Here is a 15,717-nt window from a genome sequence, read left to right as displayed (position 1 = left end):
AAATCCTAGGGCAAGGCAATAATATTTATATAGTGCTTACTATGTGTCAGGCGCTGTGTTAAGCACTTTGCAAATATTATCTCATTTGATCCTGCAAGGTAGACTGTGTTATTATCCCAATTCTACAGTTGGGGAAATGGGGGCAGACATGTTAAGTGACTGAGTTAAGGGTCATGTGTCTTCTTGACTCCATCCTCAGTGCTCTGTCCTCTCTGCATCATTCAGCTGCCAGGCAAAAATTTTGGACTTGGTGTAGTTGTAACTTATATGATTGACAATTGGCAAAGGACTCACCTTTTTCAATGATTTCTCTTGGATTTAACATTTTTTGGAAGGGCTTTTCTTACACATTCTTTCATTTGCACTTCAAATCCCTATTTGGCTGGGCAGAAATTATTGTCCCTGTTTTCCATAAGAGGAGCCTGGCTCAGAACTCAAGTGACTTGCTGTGTGTCTGGAAGCTCCCTCATGGGTGGTGAAGTCGGGATTTGAGCTCGGGGCCTTTGGACTGGCTTGAGTCCAAATAAGGTCCTTCTGCCTACCCTTGGTCTCTTAGTAGTTTGAATGTTCAGCTCAATTCAGCATTTGAAAAATGCTTATTATGTACAGAACACTGCTGGGCTCTAGGGAAGTAGGAAGATAATCACTCATTATTACATCATTGCAATGGTTATGTCAGATCAGAAACGTTGATAGCCAGCTGATCATCAATTCAGTAGTTCTGTCATTCCTAGAAAATAAGGCAGCTGAGGACATGCCTTAATGAGAGAGGTATTTTTTGGTGCTCCTTATCCCATGGATCCCTGAAAATATACCCTGCCAATGCAAATCTCTGATAATCTTATTCTAACTTCACATATCAGGAGAGGTGTGAATTTCAACCGATCGGTCTATGCATCAATGTAATAGAAAGTCCTTGAACTCAGAAAACCTAGCTTTGATTACTAACTCTGCCAGTGACTTCATGTCACTTTACGCAAGTCACAACGTCCGTGTCCCCATCTGTAAAATGGGTATAATTCTTATATGCTTTACAAGGTGATTTGGAGGATCATGGATATGGATAATGGATGTGAAAGTACTTAGGGTGGTAGAATACTGTATTGGTTAGATTGTGTGAAATATCAGATTGAGTATCACTGAGCTGGCACTGTCTAGTCACACGGGGTGGGAAATTCAAACCCCAGATTTGACCTCTGAGTGAACAGAAGGTTGAAGGGAACTTTGGAGAGCCAATTTTCTTGGTGATTTTTGTGACTGTTGTGTTGAGATCACTGACTTAGCTTTAGGTTTCAAAGGAGCCCTCCTCAGGGGATGATGAATGAATTTCGCCGCTGACCTAGACCGAATTTTAGACTCAGTGTTAAGGATGGACCACTTTGTACCCTTTGGTAATCCCCTAATCTATATAGTCCACAAAAGCTTTATACTAGTATCATGTGAAGCCATTGTTTTAAACTATCTAAACCTGCCACTACAGTGACAGTCTTTTATTAACATGAAGGCAATTACTGCTTGCTCAGTAAATTGATCAAATTTAGTAGAATCTTGTAATATGGAACATTTTGATTTTGGCACGCAATCCATATTTCTACCTTTCAGTCCTAGAGGTGGTTTTGTTGCTCTGGCAGGCACATCTTATAAAAAGTGGGGCAGTAGCCTGGAGGGATGGAAAGCAGTGGGTTTGGAGTCAGAGACCTGGGTTTGAGTCCTAACCTTGACATTTATTAACCTGTGTAATCTTGGGTAAGTCACTTCTTGAGTTTTCTTGGCCTTGGTCTTCTCATCTATAAAATGAGAGGGTTATCGGAATCTCTTCTAGTTACCCTGTTTTGTACTGGGAGGATTCCAGTAGGGTTAGAAATATATCCGCATATACTGTTTTGTAGTACAGCAAAGACACAGGGCTAAATGGGATGGAGGAACACTGAACTTGAAGAAGACATTTCATCCCTTTCTGATTAGACTGAGATAATAAAATGGGGGCTAATAATACTTGTCCTTCTGGGAACCGGAGTGAGAAAAGTGCTTTGTAAACTTTAAAATACTACCTTATATGTAAGTTATTGTCTTTAGTAGTTTAAATGCCATTTAGGATGGTTTTTCTTACTCACAAGAACTGAAAGTCTTAGAGCACGTTCACAAGATAAATTTTGATGACTTTAGAATGATCATATTTCTTTGTGTAAACAAACTTTTGAGACTTTGAACACAGGACATGATAGGACCTACTCTCTGAAGAACTAAAACAAAAATAAATTCTCACATTGCATTGGCACCTCAGTTTTAAAATTTAAATAGTGACAATTGAAACATTAAGTAGTCAAACTTGTTCTTCTAGTATGTAAAGGAATATATTGCTCGTGGGGAGCACCTGCTTATTAAGTTACTGTTTTTGTTGGATGGAATACTTAGTAGAAGTTGGTATTTTTCAAAGTAAATCGAGGTGTTTTAAATATGCTTTAAAGATTCTGTTTCTGGGAAACATCTCTTTAAGTGTAAATACTAGCCCTTCTTTTGAAACCATGCAAACTTCCTCCCCCCCCCCCCCACCCTACCCCCGTAATTTCTGAATACAGTAGACTAGATTTTAAAGCTCCACATAGAGGATCCCATGATTATAGTCTAAATGGCTATTGCTTAAATGGTGTCACAGCAGTCTACTGTGGGGAGCTGGAAGACAAATGAATGCCCTTCCTGAAAATAGATGCCATCTTTTGGGTAATTGGTAAATGGGGAGAAAGTAAATGTTAACTCAGCATTCTCTTTGGCCTAATTTAGAAATGGTATGGACAGGAGTTTGGTGATTTTTAAGTTAATGAGGTCTGAATTGGAGCACCATTATGACTTTTTGTCCCATATGTTTTCCTAGAAACCTTTGGCTTCACAGTAGGAACTTAGAAGGGCCTTGTCATGTAAAATGCCCAGACATCCTTGTCACTTTCTCCCCCATTGAGTGTATTACTAAACAGTACTAGGCATCAGTATTAACAGCAGTAGAATTGTCTCTCACATGCCAGCTTTAAATACTTCTCCTTAGAGAGTGAGAAAGTGTAAACTGCAGTAGAAAAGAGCACCTGAAAATTGTGCTATTCCACTCATTTTTGCAAAGGGATTTCTCTTAATTGCAGCCTGCCAGTTTATTAGACCCTGTACAGTAATAAGATTGAGTAGAGTTAATGGGGTCGACAGTTATCTTGGAAGATGTTTAATCAGGCAAGATGTTAGTGAACTTCCACATTAGGCAAATACCTGATTATTAAAGTGTTTTTTTGAATGTTTTCCATCATTGCTGATGGAGCACGGATGCTTAAAATTTTCCAGGTGTCTTTCATCTACCCATCTTGAAGTGGATTATCATCATATAATTCTCACATGCCACCTCCCAGTATTCTCCACTGGTCCTGTATTATCTGTTGGATTGTCCTTATTTCTAAGGAAAAGAATATGTGGGACTTAAATTATCAGTTCAGATATTTAGTGAGCACCTTGATGCTGTAGATATTGTGAAAGATAGTTTCTTTAGGGAGCCCTGATTAAGGTGGGGGCATTAATATCTAATACGTTAATAGTTTTCAAAGCACTTTTAGAAAAAAACTTTAATCCTAACAATAGACTTACGGAGGTCAGCAGAGCTAGTGACCCTCCGTTTACAAATGAGGATACTGAAGTCTAGAAGAGTTAAGTCATTTATTCAAGGTCACAGAGTTATAATTGGTACAAATGTAGGTAGGTAATACTTTATCTAATCTGCTATGTGTAGAATCTGACTGTGTGTAATTGTTCTTTTTCAGTATATAGTTTTCTTCCTCTCAAGGAGATCCATTTTTAGCAGTCTGGCCTCTACTTGGGGGTACATAATTATTCAAACCAATACATTGAGTGAAAGAACCAGGTTTCTTACCTCTGGAACAATTACACTGAGTTACCAATGTAGTAGAATATTAGTTTGATGGCAAGAGTATAGAACTCTTGTGGTCAAGAAAAACTGGTGGATTCAGGGACCAGCTGGATGGTAGGATCTTAGATTTAGATTTGGAAAGGACCTCAGAGACCAACTAGCCCAATCCCCTCCTCTTACAGATGAGGGAACTTAGGTCCAGAGAGATAGTTAATTACCTGACTCATAGTTGTAATAAGCATCAGAGACAGGATTTGAACTCATATGATCCAGAGAAAGTCATTTAACCTCTTAACCTATTTGTTTTTCTATAAAAAGAATATAATAATCTTTATACTTTTAAACTCCGCACAGTTCTTATGAAAGCACTTACTAAGCATTGTCATGCAAATATGAGCTATAAGAATTAATTTTTAGCATAGGGAGAGATTTATTTTGACTTGAATAGCCATTTTAAAGCCTTTTGGGAAAAGATCTTAAATTTGAAGAGGAAAGGACCCTTAGAGACCAGCTAATCAGTCCCAATCCCCTTCATTCTACAGAAGTACAAACCAGGCCTACACAAGTGACAGGGACCTGCCTAGGGTAACATTGCTAGCATAGCTAATATTTTAATCCAAGTTCTCTGATTTCCAAATGCAGCATTCTTCTCACTGATTTGCATATGTTGCCTCCACCTAGAACTTGTGCTGTGATTGCCTTGTACAACTTGGTTTTGAGAAAGAAGCAATGACCATGTTTTCTAAATTTTGTTATCTTCTTTAATTTCCCAGCCCAGTGCTCTGTCCATAGTAGGTGCTTATTAATAAATGTTTATTGTAGTTTCTTTGCACAGAGACAGCACATAAAACAAGTTTACATACATGGCAATAATAGTAGAAATGTAATATAAGGTTTCAAATTTTAATAACTTTGAATATATTAATTTCTTGAAGGTGCTTTTTAGATAAGCAGGAATAAGCCCAAACAAAGGTTTATGTAATGGGTTATAATAGCTATGCGTTAGAAGCTTCTCTGCTGCCCTGCTAATTTACACCCCGACTATGAGCTATATGTATCATGTTAGAGCATTATCAGCTTGAATGTTTTTAATTAAGTTTGGACCCAAGTAGAGATTGAAGATTTTAACCATAACGCTCTATTCTGTGAATTACAGAAAGCTCTTCGTGGGTGGCCTTGACTGGAGCACAACACAAGGTAGGTCACAAATTTTATAGCTTTGACTCCTAAGTATGTTTTCTGTTTCTCAGATTCTATTTAAAAAAACCCAAAACATGTCTTTAGTGATTTAAAGAACTAAACTTCCTTGAAAGTGCAAGACTACTACACTGACACTGTCGTATTTCATTTTCATATCAAAGATAAAGTGGAGTTACGTAGGCTTCATGTTCCTAGCTGGTATTTTAAAAGGCCATGGTAGGTTTTTAAAAGCAAGACAGTTCTTGGCTATATGAGATATGAAAGCAAGTGCTCTAGTCACTGGTCAATATTTGGACAAGTTGTATGGTTAAATATTTCCCTTCATGTTGATTTCCTGAATGTCCCAATCAATGTTCTCTCCCTCTCTCTCTCTCTCTCTCTCTCTCTGAATCATTGTGATTGAGTAGATGCTACTGTCTTTGCATAGCCCAGAAAATAAGTAAAACGTGTGTTTACCTTGCACCCCTTTCCTTGTACTCCCCCCCCCCAACCAAAAATCACCAAATCTAAACAGCAGAGATAGCCAACATAGAGAGTTCTAAGTTACTACACATTATAGATGTTGTGGAAGAGTTCAGGTTACTAAGTTATAGAAAGCTATATTCTTTCAGGTAACTGCTGAAAATAAATGCTTAACATTGGTTATATAATTTTGTTTTCAATTTCTGAATAGAAACGCTGCGCAGCTACTTTTCACAATATGGAGAAGTTGTTGACTGTGTTATCATGAAAGATAAAACAACCAACCAGTCTCGAGGCTTTGGGTTTGTTAAATTTAAAGATCCCAATTGTGTGGGAACAGTGCTGGCCAGCAGACCACATACATTAGATGGCCGCAATGTAAGTCTCCTTTTTTGCTTGCTTTGAATTATTTCTTAGGGTTAATTCTGTAAGGGGAAACTGTATTTTTTATGTTAAAGTTTTTTCTTTTAAAAATTGGGATTAAGTTAAGAAAAAAATGAGGTTTGCTTCTCGCATCAGTTATTGTAATAATAATATATGGTAAATTGACCCAGTGAGGTTGTGGTAATTTGCCAGTGGCTGCTGTTGCTAACATCTTGTTTTGTAGAGAAAGTAGTCTGCATATTCACAACTAGCTGGTTTGAAACTTCCTACAGATTGACCCAAAGCCATGCACACCTCGGGGAATGCAGCCAGAAAGAACACGACCAAAGGAAGGATGGGTAAGGGAAATGAAGGAGGGGCAGTGGGGAATAGAGGTATATTGGTGAATCTACAAAGAAGAATTTGGAGGAATTAATTCAGCTCAAGTTGTACCATGAGACATATGTTTCTGATAAATGATAATAGTAAAGGAAGGTTCTCCAGTTTAATGTTTGAGTAGTTGAAAGTTTATTCAAAGCCATTCAACTTTTTCATTCTGAAAATTGTTCTCAGTCTTAGCTTTTACACACCTACCCAGTTTGACACCTAATTTTTTTTAGCTTGAAACTTCAGACATCACAGTTTAATAAGAAATGTATCTGAGCCTTCTGTTCCACCATTTGATTTATCTTTCTGGAAAGTTGTTTAAGTGTTCAGTGACTCAGTTATACCAGCCAAGAAGCTGTTGTCTTCTTAGGGACATTGGGAAATAGGTGGAATTGGGAAATAGGTGGTCTTGAGTTTTTTTCAGGATAACTAAAGATTGTAGTATTTCTTAGACCATTTTTTGAGCGTAGTTCAGTTGGCTTAGGCCTATCAGCTGTGTCTAGTAAGCCCATTTCATTGGTTGATTGTCCTTGATGTAGAATCCTTTTTAATTGTAGTCTTGATATTTTTGAAATGTATTTGAGTATTAGTAACAGACTTTGTGATCTTATGGAAAGAGAATTGGGCTAGGAATGAGAAGATGTACCATCGAGTCTTGGTATCACCATAAATAATTGGACAAATCATTTGATCTGTGTCCGTTTTCACATCTATAAAATGAGAATGTTGATGCCTGCTTGCATTAACTGCCTAATAGGTGAGGTAAAGTTAGTGAGCTGTCCATTACTAGCGCTCTTTAATCACGAAGACTGAACTTGTTAGGGATGTTCAGTCAGTCTCTCAGCCAAGTAGTTATTAAATGCTTGTTCTTTGCCAAGCTCTGTGCTAGGCACTAGGGGTACAAGAACAAAGAATGAAGGTCTCTACTTGTGGTGATACATGTTAATGAGGGAGACAAGTATGTATACAGCTAAAGCAGGAAAGGGGCTTTGGACTTTGTTCACACTTTATGGTGCTATGAGATCATTGATGTGAAAACATACCATAATTGGTAAGGGATTCTTTACTACTTCGGAGAGCTATGATTTTTCTAATCTGATCACTGCTTTCACCAAAGCAAATCACAAGCCTTTATGCCTTATATTAATGAGTTGTTGTGGCCAGCATTTGGGTAGTGAGCCTGTCTTCTTAGCTAAGGTGCTCCTTGGACAATACAGATTTTTTTTCTGGGTGTGTTCATGAGGCTTTTGCCATAATTAAGAAGGCAAGACCATTAATGGGGCATTCAGGGGCTTAGGTTCATGAATTTGGATACTAACATTTCTGAGGCAGTATGGTGTAACGGAAAGAACGCTGGATTTACTGGAATAAGCTGTGTTTCAAATCTCTATCCTGCCATCTATTTCCTAGGGAAATCACTTAACTAGTTTAGAGTCAGTATCTTCATATATGAAATGAGAGGGTTGGACTAGGTGATTTTAGGAGATCCCTTTCAGCTCTTTAATCCTCTGACCCCAATTAAACATTAATATCAAATTCTTCTCTTCCATTTTAGTCTTAAATGACCTGATGTTCTGGTTTTCTTTCTCTTTATGCTGTTGATTTATATAAATTCACTTGTTATATCTCATAAGCAGTGGTTTTTGAACTCTTAGCTTGCCGTGTTTGTTGCAAGCCATCACTGTTGAAAACAGGGTGTTAGCCTGGTTTTGGTTTAAACACAACCCCTTTTTGTAAAGGCAGGAATGTAAGACAGTATGTATACTAGAGGCTTGTCTCCTTGGGCCTCTGCTGCAGAAGAGTGAAAGCAAAACCATTCATGGAAAACAAGCCAAGCAGCTTAGGCCGCTCCTTTCGGTGGATCAGGGAAAGTTAGATGGGCCTAGTATGATGACCTTCCCCTAGATTGTGTAATAAGCACAGAGATAAACGTTTAATTATTTTCTGAAGTGATTAAAGAAATTAGCTTTGATTTTTTTTTTCCTTAAAGGGTAGACACTAAATAAGGATGGTAGTAATAATTTTACATTTCAGACCTGTTATTTTTGAGGCAGTACCTTTAACATTTAACTTGAGCTGGACCGAAAGTTTATATTTAAAGGCAACAAAAAAAGTATGGTTTTCTTGAATAACTGATTTTGTCCTTTTTGTTTTGTTTTGTTAAATTAGCAATCAGCAGTTAAAATCATATTGTCAGGGTGAGTTAGAAGGTACTTTTGAACTAATTAGATGGAGATTATGTTTAAACCTCTGAGATTTGCCTTGATAATTGCATAGTTTAGGTCAAGATTACTTCGCCAATCTATGGTCCCACTTTCAGATCTTCTTTCTGTGAAGTACTTTTGAGTACAGTTATGCAACAGACATTTTGCGTTATTTGAAGTGGCTAAATCTTTTGTCTTTTACTCAGGTGGGCTATCAGTAGATTAGCTTTCTCTTTAAAGTATGGCAGTGTTACACACTGTATTACACACCTTATCATGCCCTATTGCATAATTATAAGTTGGTATATTTGAATCATACTTTTTGTGTTCCCTTCCATATTAAGGAAATATTTGAGATAATTTGACTTGGTAGGAAATGGGGTTTGAAAGTTCAGAGGTAGCATTGCTAAACATGCTACTATGTTATATTGGGGGTCTTCCAGTAGAGACTAGAAGCTAGCTTGTTGGAGATATGGAAAGGATTCATGTATGCCCTTTGCCCAGATGATCTGGCAGGAAAAGAAATTTGATAATTTAGAATCCTAAACAACATAGGGCTGATATAATAAAAATGAAGAATATTTTATGTACTAACAGCTGAGATAAGAGGATTGTGAAGAATTTCCAGTATGAACTAACCAATTTCTCCTCCTTGATACAGCAGAAAGGTCCTAGGAGCGATAACAGTAAATCAAATAAAATTTTTGTTGGTGGGATCCCTCACAATTGCGGCGAGACGGAGCTCAGGGAATACTTCAAGAAATTTGGAGTGGTGAGTCATTTATCATGACAGCAGGTATTGGCTTATTATAGAAGACATTGCCATTATTTTAGTTGCTTTGATTAAATTAAGGCGTTTAGATCTCTCTTTGCCAACAGACAGAATCATGGTTACGTTTGTAATCTTGGACAGTCAGACACATCTTTAATTGGTAGTAGCTCTTGTTTCAGACATTTCCCATTTATTTTTATTTTATTTTTGCACACCTTTCAATCCTCCCATCCTGTTTACTTTGAAATGAATAAACCAGGATGGCATCAGTGTTCCCTGCACCATTCTTGTTGTCTGACTTTCTGGTCCTATCTGAAAATGGAAAGTGGTTTAGTGGTTCAAGTTTACCCTAAATCTCTACTTTCTTACAGTTGGCAAGTAGGTGAGATGCTTTTGAAAATGCGATACAGACGCTTAATGATTTGTTTGATTATAATGGCTATGCTCTAGTAGATGATACTGGCATACCCTGTTTCAGCCACTGTAATGTCACAAAACCTCATTGTAATATCATTTGGCTGGTTGCCTGACATACAAAACAGATGGTCTAATTAGAGTACCAACTACACCCTGTAACATTTCACCTAACATTTTGTTTTTTCAAAACTAATTAACAACATTAGACAGGGCTATGCCTGTTTTCAGAGAAATTAAATTCATTTGGCTTCCAAGAGTTGGCCTTTGGTGTGTGAACCAGTTCTTTATAATGAGGGAAGGAAGCTCTTAGGCCAGCTCTAAACTAAACCGTAGCACCTTTCGGAGAACTTGGAGGTTGTTTTGTGGGTTGTGTGGAATGAGTTCTATGTGATACTGATTGTGACAACAATTAATGCCAGTGGATGTGAATGTCACTTCATTTGGCTTTCTCTTAGGGGCACTTCCTTCCTTTTTGGCCTGTTCTTTGTTTCTGAGTTAGACCTGTTTCATTCTTAAGTGTTTCAGAGGCAGTGGAGTGGAATGTTTATAAAGGTACATACATATACCTCTGCAAGATCTCTTGTAGCACAAAACATCTGAATATCTCTGTGATTGGCAAACTTTCTAGGTCCACAGGTTAGTTATTAACAACCAAGAGAATAAAGGCTTTCTTCTTCATAAATTTTTAGCCATTTTGCTGCTTGTTTGGGAATTTAGCAGAGCATAATAATTTGGGGTGAAACTCCAATTGGCCGATTCGCCTTCCTAATACAAGGTTGAAACTTCACAAGGCTATCTAGTTTTCAATCCCCGTCTCCCTCCATCCAGTTTTGGCCCATGAGATGTGTCATGGATGTGTTTTTTAGACCACCCTGATTTCTGGGCCGTGCTGAACTTTCTCTAATCTCATGATCAGGTGACCCTAAGTAGTCATTTTTCTCTGGATTTGTGTTTTAGCTGAGAAATTCTAAGTCAGCCCCAGGTACTTGTCTTCTGTTGATGTGACTGTGCCCTGGCCTGTCCTGCTGCCTTCTTGTAACCAGCCCACACTCCCTGCACAGCATGGTTAGTGGAATTTCCTTTCTCTCTTTCAGGTCACTGAAGTTGTCATGATCTATGACGCAGAGAAGCAGAGGCCTCGAGGTAAAGGCTGATCTCGTTTGTCCTTGAAACTTCTTCATCCTCTCCTTTTGCTCAGATGGCAAACTATTTCACACCATCCAAAGAAAAAATTAGCTAGATTTTTTTTTAAACATTGCCTCAAAGATTTTGAGACAAATATTAAAAATATAGGTCTTTCATGTACAAATCCATTACGTGTGTTTGTGCTTTTTTAAGGTCAGACATTATGCATTCCTTTTTCTTTTCTTTTTTTTTCTTTTTCCTTTTCTTTTTTTTTTTTTTGCTAGTTCTTTTGAAATGAAGTTTTAAAAACTGACAAGAATTTGGTTTCTGTTTTTAAGTGTATGTAGAAAGATTTGTAGACATTTTTAACTGTGGTGAACTGCTTCTGCTTAAGACCTGTCTCTCCTGTTTGAAGTCAACATGAACGTACTTGGAAGTGTGATTTCATGCTGTCACCTGGTTCTTTCCCCACCTCTATCCCATCTATCCATTCCCTACTCCCCAACCCCCCTTGGTATATACTATCTGCTTGAAACGAAACAAATCCATTCCGTGTTCTTTTTTTTTCCTCCCCTATTTGGGAGGGTTGTTTAGTCTAATAGTTTTAACACGAGGCTGATGCAAAAAGAGACTTTCATGAGTTGCCCAAAAGCACACCTCCAAAATTGATTTGTGGAGTTGGGTTGACAGAGACACAGTTTGTGTGTCATGGTTTTTAGTTTTTATTTTGGGGGTGGGTTGGGGTCATTGTAACTGTTGCCCCCATATAGTCTTTTCCCCTCCCTTTCCCCTTCCCAAAGCCCCCACCTTGTTTTTGGTTAGTGGATCACTTTTGGACAGGCTGTGTGAACCAATCTGTAAGTTTTGGTCTGTCTGAAATAATTGCCATGTCATTCACTTCATCCACCATCTGCAGAATATTTATTTGAGGCAATATTTTATGATCACATTAAGCTTAGTTGCACCAACTGCCCTGTAGCATGTTCCATACATGCTGGAGAATAGTTTGCCATTTGAACTTTCATTTCTCCTCTGACTCCATTATTATGTAATGTATTCTTCACTTCATATTTATTAAGCTGTTAAGTCTTAGTTTTATTTTTAATTTAGACATACATCCTTAGAAACGTATTCAAGTGTTTCATAGTAAAAGTACAGTAATGTTAAGTAAGTTGTTTTTTTTTCTTTTCTTTCTGTGAATTGTTTGACTGTGATTAACGATATCTCTTTAGATTTCTCTTCCCTAGGTGTTAAATTATATCACACAGGTACAGGCCAGTTCCACAGTCAGAGGAGGGACGGGCTTTGTCTGCATTGGGGTGTAAACGAAGTTTCAATAGATTTTTCTGTTCAGCTTCTTCGTTGGTGATGTAATCTTATTGAAAGATGCATTCTTTAGAAAAATCTGTTCTAGGAGTCTCCAGAATCTGAAATTTGCCACTTCTTTGCTGCTGCCCATTTAAAAAGAATTGGAACTATATATTTGGTTAAAACATTCCTGGAGTTTGAGAAAATACTATTTTTAACCATATTGCTACATCACTTATATTTGTTCAGAATATTTACCCTGATCTTGCAATAGCTTAGCAAAAGGGATATCTGCAATTCTGCTCTCTATCCGACTAGCTCATCCACTTAAAGCTTTGCAAAGAACAAATACAAACACGAGAGAGGTGAGTTCACTGTTTTCAGATCACTACTCAGGTCCCTCTACTCTTATAACCCTTGCCTTCTGTCATGCTGAGGAGCCTATAGTTAATGTCTAGTTGATTGGGACCTGGAGGCTAAAATAAGGGAATGGGGCAGTCAGTTAAAAGTTGGGATAGATAGATGGCTGTTAGTTATAGAATTAGGCAGTAGTACCCAGGAGTTGAGGCTGAAGATTTTTGAGACTTTAGTAATACTGGTTAGCAGCACCAGAAGTGAATAGAGAACACATTGGAGTGTGGCTAAATAGGCAGGTAGTTTCCATGGCTTAGGCAAATTAAAATAACGATAGGCCCATGGTATCCATTTCAGGTCTCTGACATTTGAGTTCCCTCTCCCAATACAGAAGACAATTGCCCAGCTTAATAGCATCCTTAAACTGAGAGGGTGTGTGTGGGTGAGTGTGTATGTGTGTTTGTCTGTTTGTGTGTGTGTGTGTGTGAGAGAGAGAGAGAGAGTGAGTGTGTTTGTTGTGTGTCCTTCTGTGTCTGTCCCCATCCAAAAAGTAAGGTAGAGGCAATGATTTGAGTCAAGTCCTCCCTTCCTTAGAGCAGCAGACCGTAGGGAACAACCTTCTGATTTTTCTAACCTTTTGCATTGTTTCTGAATTTCTGTGATACGATAAAACTCTACTTGTACACAATGTTCTGCATGTAATGCATTAATGCTATTTCAAACAAACAAACAAAATTTCTGTAGTTTGTATTCAGTAGATGCATTTATTCCTGATAGAACTTCCCTGTCTCACTGTTCATAGTATAATGCTGTTTGAGTATTTTCCCTTTTCCAGTTCCTAACCTTATTATCTAACCTTCATTTCTACTCTGAATTACTTTCTTCAGTTACCTTACAGTTTTCCTTGTCCTTTGCATATCAGTTAAAACTTTTGCCTTCAAATTTCATCCCTTCAGTTATATGGTCATGTTGCTGATTGATATAGATACATATATATATATATGAAAATTGTAAATCAAATTGATCCTAAAATCATTCCCAACTGTACTTTGCTGGTAATCTTTGTCAACTCAGCTTCCTTAGCCTTCTCCCCCATCCCTTTCATGCCTGTTGTCTTACCAGTGGTATTTTGTTAAAAAATATCCTGAAGTCCCAGGTAACTCCAGTCTCAGCTTTCCCTCATCTACTTTTGTTTACTCCCGAAATAATCTGGACTTGGCACCATTTATGAAGTGATCCTGGTAATCTGTAATTTCAGCCTTTCCCCTTCACTGTATTTAGACCTTTGTTATTGACTGCACACAAATTCTACCAATCCTTGAGGGCTTGAGTTTGCCCTAAGCCCCTTCTTAAATATACTCTAAACTGCTTTTCAGACAAGTAATAAGTTTTTCCTGCTTTCACTCTCCTGGTTTCTCAGCCAGCAGGAGTTGTGTTTTGGTAAATGTACACCTGCCATTCTCTCTTTTCTCTCTCCCTCCTCCAAAAGAATCCATAAGCAAACAAGCAAAAAAAATATGTGTATACATATATATATGTATATATGTATGTGTATATATACGTATATATGTGTGTGTATATATATACATATATATGTATGTATATATGTATATAGCATTATCTTTGGTCCTTTTGGTGCCCTACTGAATTCTTTGAGAATTTCATCTTTCTTCCAAGTTCTTTGGCATCTGTCTCCTCGCAGTCTTTCTTTTGTGAACAGAATCAGTGGACCATCTATGGAGATGGCGGGTGCTCCCTTCTGTTCTCCTCTTGGCATCTAGAGGGGAATCTGTGATATTAAACTGATCCAGGATCCCTGCAGAGACTTGAGAGGGTCTTCTTGGCAGTGCTGCTAAGCTTTCCAGTTCACTACAGACAAATACATTGTGATGAAATGCTGCTTTCCATTGGATGGTCGCTCTCATCACAGACCAACCAAACTTCGTTTATACCACCAGACTCTTGTGTTTGGGAAATGCTCAAGTTTTTCTTTTCATTTGATTTTTATTTAATTTTTAAAATTTTGATGATGCCTCTTGCTCTTGCTGCTGACAGCAGAATTTGACCTGCTGGAATCCATTTTGGCCTGTATCTTTGTGTATTTTATATATAACCTCCTTTGATAGGCCTCCTTGGGCTTCCCCAACCATGTTGGGGAAGCTTAGTGAGGCACTAACTGTTATAGATACTGTGTTTCCGTTTAACGCTTTAGAGCAATATATCTATATATATATATGGCTGCTGTCAGCACTAGCTGCAAAGCAAAATGCAAGCCAAGGTGGAGAATCTTGGGTTTCAGAAAAGCAAACACACACCCAGATGACACACTCCCAGTCCCAGTTTATCTCCTTTTGTCATGGTCCAGGAGCCCTTGCACATGGTTGATAGACAACGTGTTAATTTCTTATCCTTCATTAGGAACTCGGTTTTTGTTTGAAAATTTAGTATGTAGGAGGCAGTGACTAGAGTAGCAGAAAAACTGGGCTTGGAGTCAGGAGACTTGGATTCAAGTTGCAGCTCTGCCGTTTAACCACCTTTATAACCTTGTGTAGCTTGTTCCCTTGTCTGTAAAACAGGACAGGGTAGATTAGCTCTCTTCTGGCTCTAAATCCAATCATCTTTGTGTTGTTCCCCCCACCTCCCCACCCCCAAAACCATACTAAGTGTCATCTGATACATTCAGTAAAGAGATAGTGTGAAAGCTTAGGTGTATAGAAAGACTTTCAAGTTTTTATCACTTCATGATCCAAGTATTCTCATATGTTTTGGCTACTGACTCTTGAGGATATTTTTCTCCTATTTTAATTCAGATTGGTTGATTTTCATCATAGTTGGATTGTAGGGTTTTGCTTTTTGCTTTTAGATTAGTTCTTATAGCAAAGTGTAGACTCCCTCTAAGATTTTAACCTATGATGGTTCACAAGAGAGCTGCCTTGTTCCATGACCAGTTTTTCCCAACCTTGCCTGCTCCCTAGCTATGTAAAACCTTGCAGTATTAAGCCAATTTATATGAACCCCAGACATGTATATTTTGTTTTGCAAATGCATGTGGTTAGTTGAGAATCTTAGTCCCTCCTAGTCACCCTGCCCTTGCTACTTTTTCAAGTGGCTGCTACATTTTCTGAACTTTGTGAACATACCTGGCTTATCTGAAACCCTTGTTTGATCCCTTGGTCCGCCCCTAATACTGTTCATCATCCTGTTTTGTGTCACAACACCCTGCT

General features: G+C 38.0%; 1 protein-coding gene across 6 annotated transcripts in view; it reads left to right on the top strand.

The window, feature by feature from the left end:
• The window catches only part of DAZAP1 (DAZ associated protein 1), a 39,381-nt gene that overhangs the window by 8,418 nt on the left and 15,246 nt on the right, over window positions 1-15,717 (top strand). For 4 of the 6 annotated variants that reach the window (XM_036755600.1, XM_036755577.1, XM_036755574.1 and 1 more), the window contains exons 2-6: window positions 5,058-5,098; window positions 5,775-5,941; window positions 6,220-6,285; window positions 9,179-9,289; window positions 10,801-10,849. In XM_036755600.1, coding sequence (XP_036611495.1) covers window positions 10,823-10,849 — 27 coding nt within the window. In that variant the 5' untranslated portion in view covers window positions 5,058-5,098; window positions 5,775-5,941; window positions 6,220-6,285; window positions 9,179-9,289; window positions 10,801-10,822. The remainder of the gene's footprint in view (window positions 1-5,057; window positions 5,099-5,774; window positions 5,942-6,219; window positions 6,286-9,178; window positions 9,290-10,800; window positions 10,850-15,717) is intronic. The other 2 variants (XM_036755589.1, XM_036755584.1) reach the window with 1 other exon arrangement.

This window comes from Trichosurus vulpecula, chromosome 1, assembly GCF_011100635.1.
Source record: "Trichosurus vulpecula isolate mTriVul1 chromosome 1, mTriVul1.pri, whole genome shotgun sequence".
NCBI classification, from domain to species: Eukaryota; Metazoa; Chordata; class Mammalia; order Diprotodontia; family Phalangeridae; genus Trichosurus; species Trichosurus vulpecula.
This window is presented reverse-complemented; position numbering and strand designations above follow the sequence as displayed.